The sequence below is a fragment of the Lepisosteus platostomus genome, chromosome 26 (genome assembly GCF_059453375.1).
Source record: "Lepisosteus platostomus isolate fLepPlt1 chromosome 26, fLepPlt1.hap1, whole genome shotgun sequence".
NCBI classification, from domain to species: Eukaryota; Metazoa; Chordata; class Actinopteri; order Semionotiformes; family Lepisosteidae; genus Lepisosteus; species Lepisosteus platostomus.
Window position 1 is genome coordinate 7,254,842 of NC_142636.1, and position 20,444 is coordinate 7,275,285.

The window sequence follows — 20,444 nt, forward strand, 5'->3', positions numbered from 1 at the left end:
GTGGTCATTAAAAATCCCAGGGCGTTTCTCGAAAAGAGAAGGGGTATAACCCCAGCATCCTGGCCAAATTTCCCATTGGCCCTTACCAATCATGGCCTCCTAATAATCCCCATCTCTGAATTGGCTACATTACTCTGCTCACCTCTCCACTGAGAGCTGATGCATTCTGGCGCACTATGGCTGCCGTCGCATCATCCAGGTGGGGCTGCACACTGGTGGTGGTGGAGGGGATCCCCATGACCTGTAAAGCGCTTTGAGTGGAGTGTCCAGAAAAAGCACTATATACGTGTAAGCAATTATTATTATTATTATTATTATTATACCACACCAGTTTTTCCAGAGGGTGATGGTCCTTTATCAGCCAGAGCAAGTGGATGCTGGGGCTGGATTTGCACGATGACAGAGCCCTTCAAGGCCACTTGCTGTAGTGCATGTCTCTTTCCCCTGTCCCGGCTCTGAAACTGTCCAGCCCTCTGCAGGAGCACGGGGATCAGGGATTTTCCTCTCCAGTCCCCTCCAGCGCTTGTCGGCCTCGGGCTTCATCCTCCCTCTTAAGGTCTGCAGAGGTCCCTCGCTCCCCACTCTGGGGTTGCGAAGACCCCAAGTTTAATACCCGGTCACCGGCACACCGCTCGCTCGCTCGCTCGCTCCTTGGCGCGGACGCTCGGCGGAGAAGCAGACCTCCTGCGACCCGCTGTCATGCTTTCCCGAACCGAAGGCTGGCCGAGGAGCACAAGCTGTCTCCCTCTCTCCCTCCGCAGAGCTCCCTGTCCGTCGGCAGCGACGCTGACCTCTCGGACGCCGCCTCCGTGACCCTTCACCTCCGGACCTCGTGGGACGCCGCCCAGGAGGCCAGCGGGCTGGAGGTGAGGCGATGTCCGTCGAGCAGGGAGGGTTTTGTGCGGACTTTACCGAGCACCTTAAACCTGAACGTTAGTTAATCGTATGAATTCAGATTAAATTGGTTGGGTCGGGTCCCATTTAAAGTGTCCCCTCTAAAACCATAGACCCTGGCGTACCTCTGACCAGCAAGGAAAAAAAGACTGTACACACCATCGTTGCTCTTTCATAAACAGGTCACGACAAACATGTATAGCAAGATAGAGCGGTGTAATACTTCGGTGATGTTCCAGCGTGCAGTCATTCAGAATGGGTTATAACGAGACATTGTTGCAGCGAGAAGCTAAGAGCTGAGCCCTAGGGAGAGCGCACCCCAGTGGAAATGGTGGGTGACGCCGTTAGAGACTTGAGAGCTGACATTCTGTTTCTTATTCATATGCCAGCAGCCATCTCACCCTGGAGCTCCCAGCTGGCAGCCCCACTGCAGCTCAGCAGGTGTGAGCCTGGTCAGTACCTGGCTCCTGGGAAAGCTGAGGCTGCTGCTGGAAGAGGTGTTAGTGGGACCAGTAGGGGGCGCTCACCCTGTGGTCTGTATGGGTCCCAATGCCCCAGTATAGTGACGGGGACACTATGCTGTAAAAAGGCACCGTCCTTCGGATGAGATGTCAAACCGAGGTCCTGACTCTCTGTGGTCATTAAAAATCCCAGGGTGTTTCTCTAAAAGAGTAGGGGTGTAACCCCGGCGCCCTGGCCAAATTTCCCCCTGGTCTTTACCAGTCATGGCCTCCTAATAATCCCCCTCTCTGAACTGGCTTCATCACTCTGCTCTCCTCCCCACTGAGAGCCGGTGTGTGGGGAGTGGACTGGCGCATCATCCAGGTGGGGCTGCAGACTGTTGGAGGGGATCCCCATTACCTGTGAAGTACTTTGAGTGGAGTGTCCAGGAAAGCGCTATATAAGTGCGAGGAATTATTATTATTATTATTATTATTATTATTATTATTATGATTATTATTCAGTGGATTTTTTCGAAAGTGTCTGCACTGTTGTTGAGCAAAGCGTCACTGACACAGTGCCTCGATGGGAAACGGTGGCGTTGTGCAGGAGCAGGGTCAGAGCGCCGGCGAGGGGGGCCGTGTCCGGCCGTGCCTGGCAGCCGCTGACCGTGTCGCTCCTGGCGCAGGTGCTGATGTCCAGCTGCAGCCTGTGCCGGAAGTGCAACTCCCTGGTGTACGACGAGGAGATCATGGCCGGCTGGACCTCCGACGACTCCAACCTCAACTCCACCTGCCCCTACTGCACCTGCACCTTCGTGCCCCTGCTCAACGTGGAGATCAGCGAGCCGGGCCCGCCCACCAGGTGGGCTGCCCTCGCCCCGGCGCCCTCCGGAGGCTCAGGGGCGATCTGAAAGCCGGGGAACCTCTGGCCTCCTGTCCAGGCCTCTGGAGAACGAAGTGAAAGTACCAGACCTGATTTGGCCCCCCAATAGGATGTTCTGATACCCCATTTATACAGCTGGCTGACGAGACTAGAGCCCTTGTGGTAAAGCACCACACTCAGATGTGGGACTTGAACCCACAACCCCCTTGCCATAGGACCTGAGACACAGTTCCTACTCCCCACTGCCCCCTGCTCACTTCCGCCCCCTGTAGGAGGGCAGATGGTTAGTTTTCTGAGCCCCTTATCATCTGGGCAGTAGCTCTTTTGCCTCCTTGCCTCCTGTAGCTGCTCTTACATGAACTTTGGCGTTTATTTGTGCGACACCTTGTCTTCAGTGTGCCGTCTTCTAGTGAGGTTGGAAACAAGTAAACTTCATCTGGGGTCAGTCTCATGCTAACATGCCCTAGCAGGGTCTCTCTGTGTTCTCTCTGGGCACCCAAGGGTGATATTTAGTAATGTTGCAGGCCTTCTAAGCAAAGAATGACGGCCTCATCTTAGTGATGTTTGGACACCAGGGGAGGTGAATTCTGTCTGACTCATTCTGGGTCCCCTGTGGGCGTGTTTTTGTGTGTGTCCAGTTCGGAGCGAGACTCTGTCAGCGCGGAGGAAGGCTTTCCGCCCACAGATGGCGGCACGGCGCCCCCTGGTGCCCTGACCGCGTCGGTGCGCCACCTCTACAACGGGCTGGACAGCGAGGACTCGGGTTCTGAGACCAGCGGGCAGTCCGAGACTAGTTCTGCGGCACCGGTACGTAACCCGCTCGCTTCTTCCCTCTGTAGGAGGGCAGATGTCAGTTTTCTGAGCGCTGTTATTTAGGCTGTAGCTCTTTTGCCTCCTTGGGGAAGTATGCAGAGTGTAATCCAGCAGATCACAGGGGAGCCGGAGTCTATCCCAGCAAGCAGTGGGCACAGGGCAGGGCACACCCTGGTCGGGATGTCAGTCCATCATCAAAGGGCAGACAGACACAAAAACACTCAACCCAGGGCCAGTTTTCTCAGAAGCCAATTAACCTACCAGCATGTCTTTGCCCTGTTGGAAGAAACCCACGCAAACACAGGGGGAACATGCAAACTCCACACAGACAGCACTCCAGGAAATAAACCCAGCGTCCCAGGCTGCGAGGCAGCAATGCTAACCACTGCTCTCGGCTCATCTATTTTATGGCAAAGGAACAGGTAAAGGTGGAACAAAACCTTTAGCTGTTCCTTTGCAGTGTACGCCTGCTGATGCAGCTGTTGGGTGGTAAATCTCCTGGCTAACAGTGGTGTTTTGCCTCTGGGGCTGGCTGCAGGCCCCCGCAGCGGGCGGGCCCCCCCTGGTGACGGTGGCGTACCTCAGCCCCCTGGTCCTGCGGAAGGAGCTGGAGAGCCTGCTGGAGAACGAGGGCGAGGCCGTGCTGTCCCAGGGCCAGCTGGTCGACAGCCACTCCATCATCTTCTGGAACCTGGTGTGGTACTTCAGGCGCCTGGGCCTGCCCAGCAACCTGCTGCAGCTCATCCACTCCTCCCAGCTCGCCGCTCACCTGTCGCAGGTAGGCCACCCCCAGTCACAATAATGGATCGGTCACTTGATTGATCAAGCAAGATGATGATCTCAAAGCGCTTGATGAAGTCAGTTTTTAGGAGGTCATAGTTCCAGCACAGGCTAGGAACTGCCCTCCCACATTTGTAGAGAATGACATTACATAAGAATGCCCCAACCTGGCCAAAGTGGTGGGAATGGCCTGTTCTGTGGTGCTTTCTATGGGCTGTAAAGTAATAGCAGACCAGGCCTTTGGTGTGTTACGGAGAGGAAGGCTGATGATGGCAGTGCCCTCACAAGGACATGACTGTCTCCAGTGCTGTCACTGAGGGCAGCAGCAGGCCTGGCTTCAGGTGTTTTTTTCAGATGGCTTGAAAGTTTTCAGGCAGTAAGTATCAGCTATAATAACACCCTGCAGCCTTAATTGGCCTTTTTTCAATCTCTGTTGAATCTGCCGAACCAAAGCTAGACGTGGCAGTGGGACTTGAAATGAATATTTCAGACTGTCCGACAGTTGGTGGTATTGTCTAAAATAATAGATAGATCAGACTTTATTGATCCCATAGGGAAATTGATGTGTTACAGCAGTCCAGCCCAAGACCAGCAAAAACAGACATCAGAATAGACGAAAAGTTATACAAAATAAATAAATACATAGGTGTGTGCAAAATATGATGATCATAGTTACTGTAAAAACAATAAAATATGTGCAAAATGTGCATAGCTTTATACAGACTGATTGTCCAAAAAGTCCAATGGAGCAACATGCTGTCCATAGATGAGCAGATGAAGGGCTAACAGTCCTAGCCTAGGGCAGCGTTATACACCCTGACAGCCGCCAGGAGGAAAGACCTGCGGAAACGTTCCCTTGATCACCAAGCTGGAGCAGTCTGTTGCTAAAAGTGCTCCGCTGCCCAGTAACAGTCCCATGAAGCGGATGAGAGGCGTTGTTCATGATGGCTGATAATGAACAAATAATACACTCTGCACTTGCTAACCAAAGTGTGGTATCCGTGTTTGTGTAAATGTACACTGAACCCCTTGTCCAGAACTGTGTAGATGGCAACATTTCATTGTGCAGTTAAGTTTTTAATTTGACTGGGCTTTTCCTTTATTCTGTGGATGTGGCTGAAATTGGATTTTTTTTTCTTCCTGGGACACAGGCATCGGAAGGCTCCGCTTGGAGGGTGCGCTTGCTCTGGGACACCATCACCCCCGACACTGACCACTGGCCCCCCCTTTACGTCCTCTGGAGGATACACAGTAAGATCCGCAGTTTTTCCGAATGAACATGCTCCCCTTGAAAGTGTCGCCAAGGTGCATTCATCGTCACCCTGCACAAAACCAGTCAGGAATGATTTGCATACCTGTAATGGTATGTGAAATGGGTGGCATGGCGGCACAGGTGATAGGGCACCGTGACCCTGCTCTGGGACCCCGCTGGAGCACCTGCGACGCACTCAGAGAGGCAGACCGACAGACCTGAACTGCTCTCTCCTACAATCCTATCGGCTGAGATCGGGCACAGATCTTGCTCTTCGCACAGGGCTGGTTCCAGGCCGGGCAGCGCAGTGGTCAGCACTGCTGCCTCACAGCGCTGGGGCCCTGGGTTCAAATCTGGACCTGGCGTGCTGTCGGGGTGGAGTTTGCATGTTCTCTCTATGTTCACATAGGTTTTCCCGGGGGGGCTCCTTCCACAGTCCAAAAACATGCTCGTGGGGTAACTGGCCTCTGGGGAAACTGGCCCTGGTGTGCGTCAGGGAATAAGCCGTTCCTGCACTGGCACCAGAAAGCATCTCTGCTTCCTGCTGGAATATCCCGTTTCCGGGGAAAGCAGTTCGGGCGTGCCTGATGCCCCTCTGTCTCTGCCCCAGGCGGTGTGCCCATGCGACACCACAGCTGGCGCCGACACAACCACCCCTTCACGCTGGGCTTCCTGGAGGAGGTGCTGCGCTGGGTGGGCATGAACGAGGTGCACAAGGCCGTGTCGCTCTTCCTGGAGACCGTGGGCAAGCAGCCGGGGACTCCCCTGATCCAGAGGTGAGACCCCACCGCGTCCTCGCGGACAGCCGCGCGACTCGGGTAAAAGCCAGCGGGACGTTTCTTGATTGTGATCCCCAGAAACAGCCCTCACACTTCTATAGCACTTTCCTGGACACTCCCCTCAAAGCGCTTTAGAGGTAATGGGGATCCCCTCCACCACCACCAGTGTGCAGCCCCACCTGGATGATGCTCCAGTCCGCTCCCCACACACCAGCTCTCAGTGGGGAGGAGAGCAGAGTGAGGAAGCCAGTTCAGAGATGGATTAGGAGGTATTAGGATGGATTAGGTATTAGGGTTATTAGGAGGCAATGATGAGGGTAATTTGGCCAGGACACTGGGGTAACACCCCTACTCTTTACGAGAAACACCCTGGCATCTTTTTACAGTCTAGTGTCCCCATCACTATACTGGGGCATTAGGACCCACACAGATCTTGGGGTGAGCGCCCCCTACTGGTCCCACTAACACCTCTTCCAGCAGCAGCCAGGTGCAGGGTGATATGGCTGCTGGGAGTCATAATCAAGAAAGCAGTACAGATCTAGCTGGCAAAAGATTCATACAAAATATAAATGTATTATTGGTCAGTAGCAGTTTGTTACTATATAAAGTGTTATCAAGGTGAGAAAGTTATAAGAGATCACTTTATTACCCCCTTACAATTTCTTGCATTAGGAATTTGTCTTTTCACAGACCCCAACTTGCTCTCCATGAGACACACAGACAGGGAGAGAAGCTGGGGGTCAGAGCGCAGGGTCAGCCGTTTATACAGCACCCCTGGAGCAGTTGGGGTTAAGGGCCTTACTCAGGGGCCCAATGCAGTAGGATTCCTCTGCCGGCTGCGGGATACGAACCGGCAACCTTCCAGCCACAGGCGCAGATCCTTAGCACAGATCCCTAATTAACCAAGACCACTGTTCTCTTTCATGTGGCTAAATCAGGCAATAGGACACATGAGTCACACCTCTACTCGAGAGACCCTGGAGAAACCCAGGCCAGCTGGCAATTCACAAAACAGCAAAGCGGCTCTTGACGGTTTAATTGTAAACTCCTAACAAGAAGCCGTGTTGGCACAGTGGTAACTGTGCAGGTGTGTCTGTTCTTCCCGCAGGGGTCTGTATCGGGAGTTCCTCTTCCTCACCCTGGCTGCTATGGGCAAGGATCATGTGGGTAAGATATCTGGACTCCTCTGCCTCACCCGCTGCTTTCCAGTTTATACATACACACCCAATTTAGAATGGCCAGTTCATTGAGAGCCCCTGTTACGATGGGGGGAGAATGGGGACCTGTCCTGTCAGAGCCATTTCTGTTTTTGAGGTGCCGGGAGCTCCACAGCACCGTATGGGTGAGAGGACCCCGACATTGCTGCTGGCTTGCAGGCCCGTTTCAGGAACGGGGTCCCCTGCAGCAGCTTGGGTGCTAATGACAGCACCGAGCAAGCACCTCATGGGGTTAAGCACAGGCTCTGACATTGGTATCCTTGTATACAAACAGTAGCAGGGCTCCACAGGGGATTTGAACCCAGTGCCTCGTAGTTTTGAGGCCAGAACCCTGAGCACTGCGCCTCACTGCAGACACTCTTCATGGATTGATCACCTTAGTGGTGCAGTATAGAGCAGCTCTTGTCATGAAGGGGAGCCCTGATGCAGCTACAGGTACTTCGTGGTCAGTGAGTCATCAAGGCCCAAAACAGGTGGTTTGATTTCAAGGATCTGACCAGCTGACCAAGTTTAATTAAGCAATTAAGACCAGCTCATGGGATAAGAACAAGAGGGGCCCTGCTGCTCTTCAGCCCGTCCCCAGATGTAGAGAAAGAGGTCAGTTAATAATAATAATAATAATAATAATAATTGATAATTGCTTACACTTATATAGCGCTTTTCTGGACACTCCACTCAAAGCGCTTTACAGGTAATGGGGATCCCTTCCACCTCCACCTGGATGATGTGACGGCAGCCATAGTGCGCCAGAACGCTCACCACACATCAGCTATTAGTGGGGAGGAGAGCAGAGTAATGTAGCCAATTCATAGAGGGGGATTATTAGGAGGCCATGATTGGTAAGGGCCAATGGGAAATTTGGCCAGGACGCCGGGGTTACACCCCTTCTTTTTCGAGAAACACCCTGGGATTTTTAATGACCACAAAGAGTCAGGACCTCGGTTTTACGTCTCATCCGAAGGACGGCGCCTGTTTACAGTTTAGTGTCCCCGTCACTATACAGGGGCATTAGGACCCACATGGACCGCAGGGTGAGCGCCCCCTGCTGGCCCCATTAACAACTCTTCAGTTAATGAAGTGAATGTCTTCTCTCTCTCTCCCTCCAGCTGCTTTCGACAAGAAGTACAAGGCAGCCTACAGCCGGCTGAGCGGCTCACTGGGCAGGGAGGAGCTGCGCAGGAAGAGGGCGCAGCCGCCCAGCCCCAAGGCCGTCGACTGCCGCAAGTCCTTCCTCATCCCCCTGGAGTGCTGATCCCTGCCTGGCCACCAGGGGGAGCCACAGAGGCACCGGGCAAGAAGGAGGCAGAATGTACTATCCTGGGCAGTCTTCACCCTGCTCCCTTACTTCTTAGACGCCAAAGCCCTGTTTCTTCCAAACTGTTTCAAGGGGGTGTTTTTCGATCTGTGGTGCACTTCCTTGCGAAGACCCAGTCTTTACACCCTACACACTAGACCCTGACCTGTCTGCTGTCCCCTAACCTCTAACAATCTAAACCTCTGTTCTGATGACAGGCCATCCTGCAGCAGTAGTCTCCGTGCCTGATCATGATGTGATTATAGGAGTCTTCAATTAGCAACTAATGACGCCCTTCACCATGACTAATTAAGACTAATTAGATCCATGAAAGCAGCTTCATTGGCATGAAAGACCAAGAATGAAAAAAAACAATACCTACCTAGTCCCTCCATCCTGTCCCTCTCCGCTGTACAGCCCAAATTCCCTACGGATTGCTTTCTCCGACTCCGATCCCAGTTGCCTGCTCAGCCCCTGCCCTCAGTCACGGCTTCCAGGAGATCGCCGCACGTGGGCCAGCGGACGCCCTTGTCCAGAGACTCGGACCAGGAGCCGCTGCCCGGTTTCCCCTCGCTCCGGCGAGGAGTAAGGTACCAGCTGAGGCGGCACAGCCTGCCGGGAGGCGGATGCCCTCTGAGAGGGAGGGAGGCCGTGTGCGTGTGGCGGTGGTTTGTGGGAAGGGGACTTGATCCCTGAAAGACGGTCAAACTGGACAGCTGTCCCTCCCTCCCCTGCCGCTCCTCCCATGTCCCCCGGCAGTCCCCGGAGAGAGACAGAATGACTTTGAGTTTGTTTTATTTTTCGTTCCTTGTGATGGATGAGGCTTACTTCACTGTTCTGGTTTTGTGGGGAGGGTGTTTGTAAACCAGATGGCAGCTCTGTACTATTCTGGAGGATTTCCAGGTGACTGACTATCCCGCGCGTCTTGCTGGTTGTTTGGAATCTGACTTGGGCCACAGGCAGTGCCCTGGTGCACACCTCTTTTTTTTTTTTGCTACTCCCGTAAGGTAGAGATGAGCCATTTATCTCGATTTTCCCATTGATTCTGTGAGCATTGGATTTGTTAAAACGTTGTTAAGCCAAGCGGCTCATCCAGTTGAGGCAGCAGCTCGGAGAGCAGGTTGAAGCCTGCGATTGAAAGGTCACGGCTTTGAGTCTGGATAGAGCTGCCAGCAGAACGTGACCAGGATTGCCCAGGCTGTGGCGCACAGTCGGCGAAAACACCAGCAGGGCCAGGGTTGAAGGTAGCTGGCTTGAGCCCCCCTGGCTTTCTGGCCGAGGATCACTCAGACTTCCAATGTGCACTAACTCCTTGCAGCTCCAGGAATCGCAGCTTGCTGGAGAACTGAGTCTTAAAACAGCTGCCTATTGCGGTGTTGCAGAAACTCATGTAAGATCTCCTGCCCTTCACCTGCTTGCCAGTCCCTGCAGGCCTGAAAAGTAGGCAGAGGGGGGAGAAAGGCGGGAAATTATTTTGCGAGCAAATTCTTTAATTGGATTTCTTCTGGTTTCCACCAACACCTCAGATCCCATTACGAGTTTGTGTGGACAAGATGAATAGACAGACTTGGCTTTCTGACTATGAGGGGCATCGTTATGTGCCTGTACTGCATCTAATGACTGTTAAATATTAAAGCCAGTACAGAGAACTCCATAGTCAGATTAACCCCTTTCACTCCTGAAAGACAGAGAACGTGAACTAATGGCATTAATGGTGAAGGAAATTCCTCCTGACCTTGTAGAATCCTCACCTTCCTTTAACCGCAAGAGTTCACATTGTATTCTGTTGCATTTTTAAATGAATGCTTTGTGTGCTGTAAAGAGTCAGCCACAATGCTGTGAGTATTACAGGCTCTTTACTCTCCATCATTAAAGACAATGGTGCACAACTGCTTTTGCAGCTGAGACAGAGGTGACCCATTGATTCTGTTGATTCTGTGTGCATTAGACATGTTAAAACTGGACACTGAACTGACCCTTCCAACAGCAAACAAAGGATGTTCTCCTTCCTCTAGCTGTCACGTCTGCCTATTCATCTCTCCTCCTAATAAACTCCTAATAGGTTCTGAGCCCCGAGGAAGGGGGTGGCACTGATCTACGCCTTCCAACACGTTCAGGACTATGCAGTAGTCTACCAGTCTGCTCCATTACTCCATTTACTGTGCGACGAAGAGCTGCGTTATGTCTTTGCTCAGGGCGAGGACCAATACAGCAGTTAAACAGCCAGTTGCATGTTCCTGGCTCACTGGGTGGTGGAGAATTGAAGAGAGGGGTTGTACCAATACAAATGCAAAGGGATCAAGAGGAAGTGGGGATGGTATTTTGCTCCCTGCTGATCATCTCGAGAGCTGGGTGAGCCTTGCACGATTGACAGGTCTTGTGTAGCCCAGATTTAACATGTAGCCCTTCCAGTCCCCTCCTGTGCAAGGCCTCTGTACTGCCCACACCTGTATTGTTCCATTAATCCTCCCGATAAGCAGTTAAGACGCGAGGAACTGATCGATGGACAGGTCTCTAATGGAAGGAGCCACAGGTCACGTCCTGCTGCCTTAACTTGCCTGACACCCTACGAAAGACGTGCATTTTGACCACATCATTTTGAAAATCAGTCTTTAAGATTGCCATGAAACCAATAAGTGCAGGCAGGCATAGATCAGACATCTGCGCTCCCTGTATCCCCAGTTAGCCAGCAACAGCAGTTGGAATGGGGTTGGGACCTGGACTGTGGTGGTGTTGGGGAGGGTGCTCACCTCACCTCACCTTGCCTTGCCTGATCATAGGATTTGGGGTGAGCAGGAGACAGTGCTTTCTGAAACAGAGGGGTGTCTCCCTTCCCCCTTCATAGATCAGGGTGATCATCCAGGGCCGAGGCACCGGCTTTAAAGAACAAACGGGCTTTTCCAAACTGCAGTAGGAATCTGGCAAAACAGGGATTCTGATTGGATCACAGCGTCTGATATTTTTTGCATCTGATTTGCTGATTTGAGCTAGATCAATGCCAGCATCCATTTGCTCCCCACAGGCTCATAAGGATTCTGGTCCCCCTGGGGCTCAGAGTGCCTTGTGTGAATCGATTTCTGAAGCCGTTGAAGAGATCAGATTCTTTAAAGCAGGCAGGGCTTCAGTCCCAAGCAATCAGTCCAGCTAAATATCTTCCTTTTTCGCCACTTTATTGCGGTCTGATGACCTGAATCTGGCAAAAGCCAGCTCTGAGGTCACGAGGACCTGCTTGGAACTCATTTTTAGAGTCTCATGTTTCACTTCGTTCTGAAAAGGGACTGTAAAAGCAAAATACAGCCCTCGCCCAGCAGGGGGCGATCTTACCGCCCCGCCCCAGTGAGGTAGATGTAACAATGGTCACTCAGTTTGCCAATACTAATTTGCTCGTGCATTTTTAAAGGAAACAACGATACTTCCGCGCTTTCTTAGCTCTATTGTTTTAAATGTGAAACCACTTCGGACCCTGCTTTTAATGTGTATCGACTTTTTTTTTTTTAGTTTTCGTTTTTTGGGGGGTCAGAAGATTTCAAAGCTAGCTTGAGAAACATAAGAAGGGGAAATTCTATACATTTTATTGTTTTTATTTTTGTATGGGAAAAAAGAGGAAAGCTTATTTAAATATTTTACTTTTCACGTTGTTTCGCTGTTGTAATTTATATGCCTTGTGGTTTCTGTTATAAATGTCTTGGTTTTTTAAAAAAGTGTTTTGGTATTTGCTCGTTTTTTAGCTCACGTTTAGCTGTAGTTTTACACTTCACAGGGGATAGGCTCTGACAACATTTCTTTACGCTTTATTAACAAACGAATATCGGTTATTTTACAAGCATCCTACACAACGATAAAACTTTAATAGTTTTTTTTATTATTAAAGGATAAAACTTTAGTTCGTAGGGGGGCGTTCTTTTTTAAACATTCGTGGTAGGGGGGGAGCTACAATATTATTTAGTTCAGGAGTTTAGTGTTTAACAGTCATTGACGATAGGTAACGCATGCGTTGATGAGCAGGTCTGCTTTCCATATGTGAGTATTTTATATCGAAATATTTTTTCTAGCTCTTAAGATGGCCGGGTCATTAACAAGAATGATAAACTGAAAAGACGAAAACAAAATATAGAACACCGTTTGCTCTCTACAAAACAGGATGCGCATTCTACGGTGAATCCGAGAACAACGACGTAACTGAGGACAGAGATCACAAATAAGAAAGGTTACAAATCGAGAGTTTAGGCAGTCTGCTTGTCAAACAGGAGTGAATTGATAAGATTCTGTAAGTTATCACAGCACCTGCATTAGAAACACAGGGGCGTGGTCAGTGAATGAGTGATGTCTGACAACATGGAACGAGCCAATCGCAGTGCTTTTAGTCATGAGGGTCACGCCCACCTTCGGCGGCATGCCAACGTGCGTGATTGGCTCTCTGTGGAAGGCGGGCCCCTCTTTATATTGACTGACTGCAATATCAGCCAATGGAGGGTCATTAAACCTACTTCCTTTTCGGTTAGGAGGCGGTGCTTGCGTGTTGGCGGGCTGCTGGAAAAACAACTGCAGAAGCGATGGAGGAAACTGCGCAGCACCTTTCGTCTGATCCGGAGCAAATGGACTGCGAAACCCAGGCGAGGGCGGAGGACGGTGTCGGAACCGGGGGTTCGAATAGCGGAGAGGCTCCGGGCTCGTCCCGCCCTGCAGCGGCCGGGCCTCAGGCGGGTCAGGGAGGAGATGTCTCGACCCAAATGACCGATTTAAGCAAAGACAGAACCGAGCCCAAGCCGGCCCGGTTAAAAACGTTCAACAGGGTGATGGAGAGAAGCTTGCAGAAGCTCATCAACGACATCAGGTGAAAAGTGAAAGCCGGAATTGCTGTCATTCGTGAACACCGAAAGCTCAAGACGGAAATTAAAAACAATTATTGCGATCTCTTTCCACCCAGACCAAACCACTACGGATCGGTCGTAAAATCGGCTTTTGTTTTCTCAGTTTGGAAAGTAATATTAGTTTTCTTTATTGATTTGTCCAGCTGACGCTCTTATCCAAACCCGCTCATTCGTAAAAGGTGCCCCGTAAACCTGTTATCAGTGCAAAATTCACCCTGTCCGAGTGCTGTAGATTAAAAAGCCTTCCGATATCGCGATCAGTTATTTCATACAATGACCAAAGGGAGACGGGGCGTTATTAGGCTCTAAAACCGCTCTACAACAAGTGAAATAAAAACGATGCGATACGAATGCAAAACGTTTGTTCAGTGCGGTTTCACCTTGCCTATTCACGAGGAAAGCGATTTTTATTTTCTGTTTGTAAAGGAAAATCTTTGTCTGCTATAATGTCCTATAATGTTTTCAAGCAATGTTTAATTACAGCTGAGCTGGGCGTCACTTGATTAGAGCCTTAATGGGGCGGGTTTGATTAGTCGCCTGTCCGTGAACAACCACATTTGGTACGAAATAGCGGGTTTTAGAGTTACTTGAAATCTGTGTATTAAAGAGATGAAAACTATCGTAGTTACAAGTTAGATGTGTATATATTGCCATTAAGACAGTGGCAATTATGCTGACATTTGTAAACCTAGAACAGAAGGAACTGTTTTACACAAAGAGTTGTGGGAGCATGGAACAAGTGAGGGGGGTGTTGAATTCAGTGCCCTGGCTACTTTCAAGAAACATCCTGATTATGATCAGTGAGCTGCTCAGTACCAAACAGGTTGGTGGGGCTGAATGCCCTCTTTGTATCCTTTTAGCCTTTATGTTCTCATGAAAGTCCGCAGATCTGGGGGTCAGCAGGACCAGAGCTATAAAAACCTCTAGACTAGTCCAAATTGTTTGGTCCTGCAGGTTTTGCATTCCAGCTTCCCTCTTAACGATCTAAACCGGCTCGTTATCTTCTTAATTGGACCAATTGCACAGCTTCTCCCAGCTGCTCCTTTTGGTGCTCCTGCAAGTCCCCTTTGTCCTGGCTCTGTGCCGACCTGGCTGGGCAGCAGAATCGGTTCTGTAGGTCAGGATTCGTGAAGATCTGCGCAGGCAGTGTGTGTGAAGTCGCTGACAAGACGCTGTATTGAGCTCTGCCTGTCTGGTCTCCCTGAATTCACCTGGAGCGTCGGCTGCTGGCTGTCCAAGACCAGAGCGATTTATCACCCTTGGGTGCGACGTCACTGATCAGCTGTACAGTATTTGAGGTGGTGAAGTTTAACAAGGGGCACCTCGTTCTTGGTGGGGTGTCGCCCCTCGAACAATTTTTCCCTCTGGGGAGGGGGTCCTGTTGCCTGAAGAGGGGTTTGTCTACAGACTGAGCAGTTTTGAAAGCTCTGCTCAGCCAGGCTGATGTCCTCAGCTTGCAGGCCACAGTCCGTGGTTTACTGCACGGTCTGTCTCGTTTGACTTGATTTTACGGCAGCTCACAGAGATGTAGGGGGATCCCCATTATAAGTCACCCTGCGATACAGTACCTTGTTTCGCATTTATGTCGTCGATGAGCTGGGGAAAACTTTTTCCTCGGTTCCTCTAGGCGCTGAGAGCGACATTGGTCTTACTGGATCATGTTGTCCCGGAAAATGGAAATAATATTGTGAAGAGCAAAATCTAACATGAAAAATTCTTCTTGTAGACCCCGCTGTTGCATGTGACTGAGATATTGAATCATTATACCCCAGGATCAAGCTTGCGTAGCTACAATCGTAGTTATGGTCAGGAGCTCAACTCAACTGTTCCATTAATTCGTAAGGGAAAATCTTCCTGATCTAAGTTTCTGGGCAAAGTTCCTGCTCTACACTTCCTAACCTCCATATTTCTGCTGTCCTTATGGGGAAAATAAGCCTTATACTGTATGTGCTGTTTTTCTATACATTACAACTTAATGGTCCCTAAACCTGACGTATGTTGGAGACCCCCTGTATAGCATCTCTGAGCCAGGAGGGGGTCCTGTTGAAGTCTTCCTGTTCTACAGCTGCTAGTCTGTGTGGTGTTGGGAGAATGGCTCTATGGTTGAAATGTTGTATGAGGGGACAAACACTCCGGACGTCTTGCAGTAGCCGGAGCTGCTGGTGGCTCGTTGTGGGAGGGGTCCGAGACAGGAGCACTGCCCCTCTGACCCTCGTCTGCTTGTGTGCAGCTTCCAGAGGTTTGCCCAGACCTTCCACCCCCTGTACAAGGAGAGCCCGCAGGTGACCGAGAGCATCCACAGGCAGTTCGTCTCCCAGCTGCAGGACTCCATCAGGGTGAGAGCTGGGGCTGAGGGGGGGCAGAGCAGCCAGCTTTCATAGAAAATGCAGGGAATAGAAGTCCGTGATTTATGTTCTGTGCAGTTGTTATTGAATTGGGATTATAATGGGCCCACAGTGAATAAGACCATTTGCTGTTGAGAGCAGAAGGCATGACTTTACACAGAGAGTGGTGGGAGGGTGGAACAGGCTGCCCAGTTATGTTACTGAAGCCTATAGCCTGACCTCCTTATAGAAAGAGCTGGAAGAGATCCCCAGAGATCAGTTGGTCACTAGCAAACAAATAAGCTAGAAGGATCAAATAACCTTTTATTTTAATCTGTTCTGATAAGGTGGCAGAGGTGCCTTTCCAGCAGCAGGCCCCGGAGCAGTTGTGTTCAAGACCACGGGGCGGCCAGCTCGTGACTGAGGGAGCGGACAGTCATGGACAGAACTAAATTGTGCAGGGCGAACGATACAATACCGACATGACGGTAGTGAGCAACTCTGACAGCACAGTACCTTATTCAGGAATAGTTTTAATTCAGCAGAAAACAGCACTGCTATACCAGAAGTAACAGCAGCTTAGTCTACTGGCCTTCAATACACTACACAGGGCCAAAGAACTAGAGTGTGCTTTGAGTTTCTGAATGGCAGCATAGCGACATCTACTGTCACAGACCTCTCCTAGCAAGTGGAATACAGACCACAGGCTGGAGATAAGATCAGATGAGTTTATTGGCCCTATACAATTTCTTGCATTAGGAATTTGTCTTTTCGCATGCCCCAACTTGCTCTCCATGAGACACACAGACAGGGAGAGAAGCTGGGGGTCAGAGTGCAGGGTCAGCCATTTATACGGCGCCCCTGCAGCAGCTGGGGTTAAGGGCCTTGCTCAGGGGCCCAACGGAGTAGGATTCCTCTGCCAGCTGCGGGATTCAAGCTGTGCAGTAGCTTCTCCCTGGTATTTCTGGGTAGGCTGATGGCTCAGCCCTTGTTCTGAGCGAAGTGTGTTGGCGTTGCTCTCCTCTGTGTGCAGGAGGACATCGCGCAGATCGTAGAGGAGGGCGATCTGGAAGTGAAGTTCGAGGAGCTGGACAGGCTGGAGAAGGCAGCCGAGGACAGCATGGAGCTTGCCTGGTGAGGATAACCCACCACCGCTGGTACGGAGTCAGGCAGGGGACTCTCGACGAGCGTTCCTACAGTCGATCTGTCCCGGTGTCCACGAGCATCAGTCCACCGAGACAGCACACGGGTCCCAGAGCACTTCAGTTTACAGGTCCCCTGTTTTTTAATCTGCAGGTCACCCTCCTGCATGGAGCAGGTAATCTGCTCTATTAAGAGCACTCTGGTCCCGAGGGCTGGAGAGTCCTGAATGATCTCTGATTGATTCCAGTTAACACATTGCCTGTTTCATTGAGCTCGGTAGAATCGTCTCATGCAGTGTTATGTCCCCAGTATGGCTCAGTCTAGGGGCGAATGGGGACTAACCCATGAGCCAGGGTTTAACGGCTGGAAATACACAAACAAACAAACAAAAAACCCGCTAATTACACTGTTCTACAACCCAGTACCCTCTAAACCTGTCTCCCGAGAAAGGGGCAGCAAGCTGTCTCTCTGCTCTATCTAAACTAGGCTATAATGGAAAACATGGACGCCACAACAATCTCAACCCTACACCACAGCCAAGAAAACAAATCCGATACGTCATACTGTTTCTACTTCCACACCGCTCTCCGGACGTCCCGTATGGGCGTTTAAAACCGGACCTCTCTCTTCAACCAATCCAGAGAGAGACCCAATTTAGGGACAGACCCACCTCCAAAAACTGACCTCCCCATGGGAGGGGAGTCGACAAAACCAAACCAACCAGGACGTAACATTCAGGTAGAAACTGGTGATGTCATGGTGCACACGGGCTCTCCGGGACCAGGGCTGAAGGCCCCTGTGGTACAGGTGGAGCCCCTGCGGTCCAGATGTTGCAGGTTCGAGCCTGACACTCACACCAGGATCAGTTTTTCAATTAGCCACTTACCCTACCAGCATGTTTTTGGACTGTAAGAGTAAACTGGAGCCCGCAGAGGAATCCCATGTGACCACAGAGAACATGCAGACTCCTCCCATACAGCACCCCCGGGTCTGGAATCGATTCCAGCCCTGTGCCAAAAGCGAGACCTGCGCTGGATCTCGGCTGGCAGGATTGTGGGGCAGAGCGGTTCATGCCTGTCGCTGTGTGTGTGTGTTTGTGCGTCGTAGGCGGCCCAGCGGGGTCCCGGAGGAGGACCTGTGCGGCTTTGTGATGCCCTATTACCTGCAGCAGCAGGAGTACCTGCGCCGGGAGCTCAGGAAGCTGCAGAAGGAGAATGCCAGCCTGGCGCAGAAGGTGCTGGCCGGACGGGAGGCCATCGCCCGCGCAGAGCAGCAGCTCAGCCAGAGCGTGGAGGAGCTGCAGGTAGGAGCGAGGGCCTGCGCCGCTGTTGAACCTACAGTTTCAGCTGTTCATTAAGGAAGGCCTCCCATCAACCGGTCGCCCTTTGGGGATTTATCCAGCTCACTGGTATACACGTCAGTAATACTGACCTTCTGGGGTGAAGGTCCCTCCAGATCTGTAACCTCCTGAGACTGTGTCACCTGCTGGAAATCGCTGGGCAGGATCTGGCCGAACAGAGACCAGCTGCGGTTTGACAGTCCCGGTATTTTCCGTGAGGCTCGTGTAGGCCTGGCCTGTACGCGGAAGAGGTCAATTCAAAGCATCTCGTATGAGACGCAAACGCCCGGCGACTGGGTGTTACAAACGACATTAAAATAACCGTCACGTGCGTTCTGTAGTTACGGCTCCCTTAACGATGGTTCTGAAATTCATCTTGTTACTGCTGGAGCTGCGTTTCAAAGCAGGGAGCTGTTGATCTTAAGTTACAGGGCTTCAGTTAATAGAGCACCGTCCTAAGAGCACACTGAGAGTCTCCTGTCCAACAGGCAAGAGTGCTTTCTTGTGTAGTTCAATTCCTTTATGTTAAGAAATCGGGCAAAGTGTGTTATTTGACTCTGGATGTGGACCCGTTCAGCCGTCGTTGATGGTCTGGGACAGCTGCACACTTGAATATGCATCCTGTCATTAGAATCTTTAGAGATCCCTCCTCTGTTTAAATACATGCTCTTCTCCTGAACGGGACATTTCTGGTCACAGAGTGATGTTCTGATGTGTACAAAAGTACCCTTGGTAATGCTCGTGTTCAGCAGCAGGGAAAGATAAAGATCTGGGTCATAGACTTGCTGTCAGACCTGAACAGCTGGCACTGTGTACATCTACACGCTGTTGTTGCCTAGAGAAATAAGAGGGGAGGATTACACGAATTTGGGACGGCGGTGGCCCAGTTCAAGCCCGTCCAGCTCAGGTGTCATTGTGTTGCCTTTTCTCTCTCCCAGGTGTCGGAGTCGGCCGTGCAGGAGTTTGTCTCCAGTTTGTAGATTGTGGGAGAGACGCTGGGGACGGATCTTGGACTTTGTGTGGGCAGCCTCTGTTCGTAAAGAAGACTTTCTCTCTCCTCCCCCCCCCTCCCCACAACACCATTACAGACTGTTGCTCAGTAAGAGCCATTTCTTTAACCAGAGAGGTTAGCTGGGAGGGCTTCACGCCTGGGGGGTGAGTCCTAAACTCGAGTGGACGTATCCAGAACACAGACATGGACACACATCCCAGCAGCCTGCAGTTCTCTTGCTGGATCGCACTGGGAATCAACCTCTGGAACTCGGAAAGGCAGTGCACTGTGTAGCCCAGCTGGTTTTCCAGGCCAGTGTCTCCTAACAACTGGTAGACTGGCTTCAAGACGGGTGCCTGGATTGGCATCGGTTGAAGGCATCTGTGCTTTTTCTTGCTGTTAACAATAAACGCTACCTTGTGTTGAGGTTTGTGGCGACCGAGTTTCTTGAAAGGAGGAGACCCTCAGGCCTGATCCTGGAGGGGGTGCTGTGTGCAGTCGCAGTTGAAGAGTGGGGTGCGATAAAGCCACTGGTACAATAAAGCCACTAATGAACTTAGGTTATTTGGAACCCAGCAGGGGTGAAAATCTGTGGATGCAGTGGCCACTTAAGACTAGGTTTGGGGACACTTGAAAAACCTGTATACACACGATTGGGTCCCATATTGAAAGGTGTGTCATTGACAAACTGAAGCCCCAGTCCTTTGTTCCGAGCTCATGGTCTGAAGCGGTGTCTCTTTGTACTGGGTAAGCATGTAACCCAGGGCTATGACACACACAGGGGTCCCGCAGTTAGTCTAAGGTTGTGTGATAAAAAGGTATGAGCTTTAACACCATGGCTGGGAAGCTTGTTCCACACCCCTGCAGCCCTTTGTGTAAAGAGGTGCCTGTGGCTCTCAGTGTAAAGTGGACTTTCATATAGTTTTCCAGTGTGTCCTCTGATTAGTGTTTTGCTGTTTGTTCCCGCTGGGTTCACTCTGTCAGGGCCTTTGGGGATTTAAGATCAGATCACTTTATTGGCCCTATACAATTTCTTGCATTAGGAATTTGTCTTTTCACATACCCCAGCCTGCTCTCCATGAGACACACAAACAGGGAGAGAAGCTGGGGGTCAGAGTGCAGGGTCAGACATTTTTACAGCATCCCTGGAGCAGCTGTTGTTAAGGGCCTTGCTCAGGGGCCCAACGGAGTTGGATTCCTCAGCCGCCCGCGGGATTTGAACCAGCAACCTTCCAGCCACAGGAGCAGATCCTTAGCCACAGGGCCACCGCACTGCCTAATTTTGGCTACTGTACATGTATCAGGTCCCCATGTGGTGACATAAAAGCTTCAGTTCCTTCAGCTTGTCCGTGAAGAACATTCCCTTAAGCCCCAGAAGGCATCTCTGGTCTCACTCCCGAGCAGTAACATCCTTTCTACAA

The 20,444-nt window shown here is 51.0% G+C and overlaps 2 protein-coding genes across 2 annotated transcripts in view; both read left to right on the forward strand.

Annotated features, from left to right (window-relative positions):
• Window positions 1-8,710, forward strand: part of dennd4b (DENN/MADD domain containing 4B) — a 51,829-nt gene extending 43,119 nt beyond the window's left edge. Inside the window, exons 22-29 of the mRNA XM_088621370.1 lie at window positions 762-866; window positions 2,024-2,199; window positions 2,859-3,027; window positions 3,572-3,811; window positions 4,965-5,064; window positions 5,676-5,841; window positions 6,953-7,011; window positions 8,168-8,710. Of these exons, the coding sequence (XP_088477496.1) occupies window positions 762-866; window positions 2,024-2,199; window positions 2,859-3,027; window positions 3,572-3,811; window positions 4,965-5,064; window positions 5,676-5,841; window positions 6,953-7,011; window positions 8,168-8,313 (1,161 nt within the window). The 3' untranslated portion in view covers window positions 8,314-8,710. The remainder of the gene's footprint in view (window positions 1-761; window positions 867-2,023; window positions 2,200-2,858; window positions 3,028-3,571; window positions 3,812-4,964; window positions 5,065-5,675; window positions 5,842-6,952; window positions 7,012-8,167) is intronic.
• Window positions 8,711-8,848: 138 nt separating this feature from the next.
• pmf1 (polyamine modulated factor 1) lies at window positions 8,849-19,449 on the forward strand. Its single transcript, XM_088621371.1, has 5 exons — window positions 8,849-13,189; window positions 15,457-15,562; window positions 16,584-16,684; window positions 17,801-17,996; window positions 18,971-19,449. The coding sequence occupies exons 1-5, from the start codon at window positions 12,909-12,911 to the stop codon at window positions 19,010-19,012; spliced, it is 726 nt and encodes a 241-aa protein (XP_088477497.1). The 5' UTR covers window positions 8,849-12,908; the 3' UTR covers window positions 19,013-19,449.
• The last annotated feature ends 995 nt before the right edge of the window (window positions 19,450-20,444 follow it).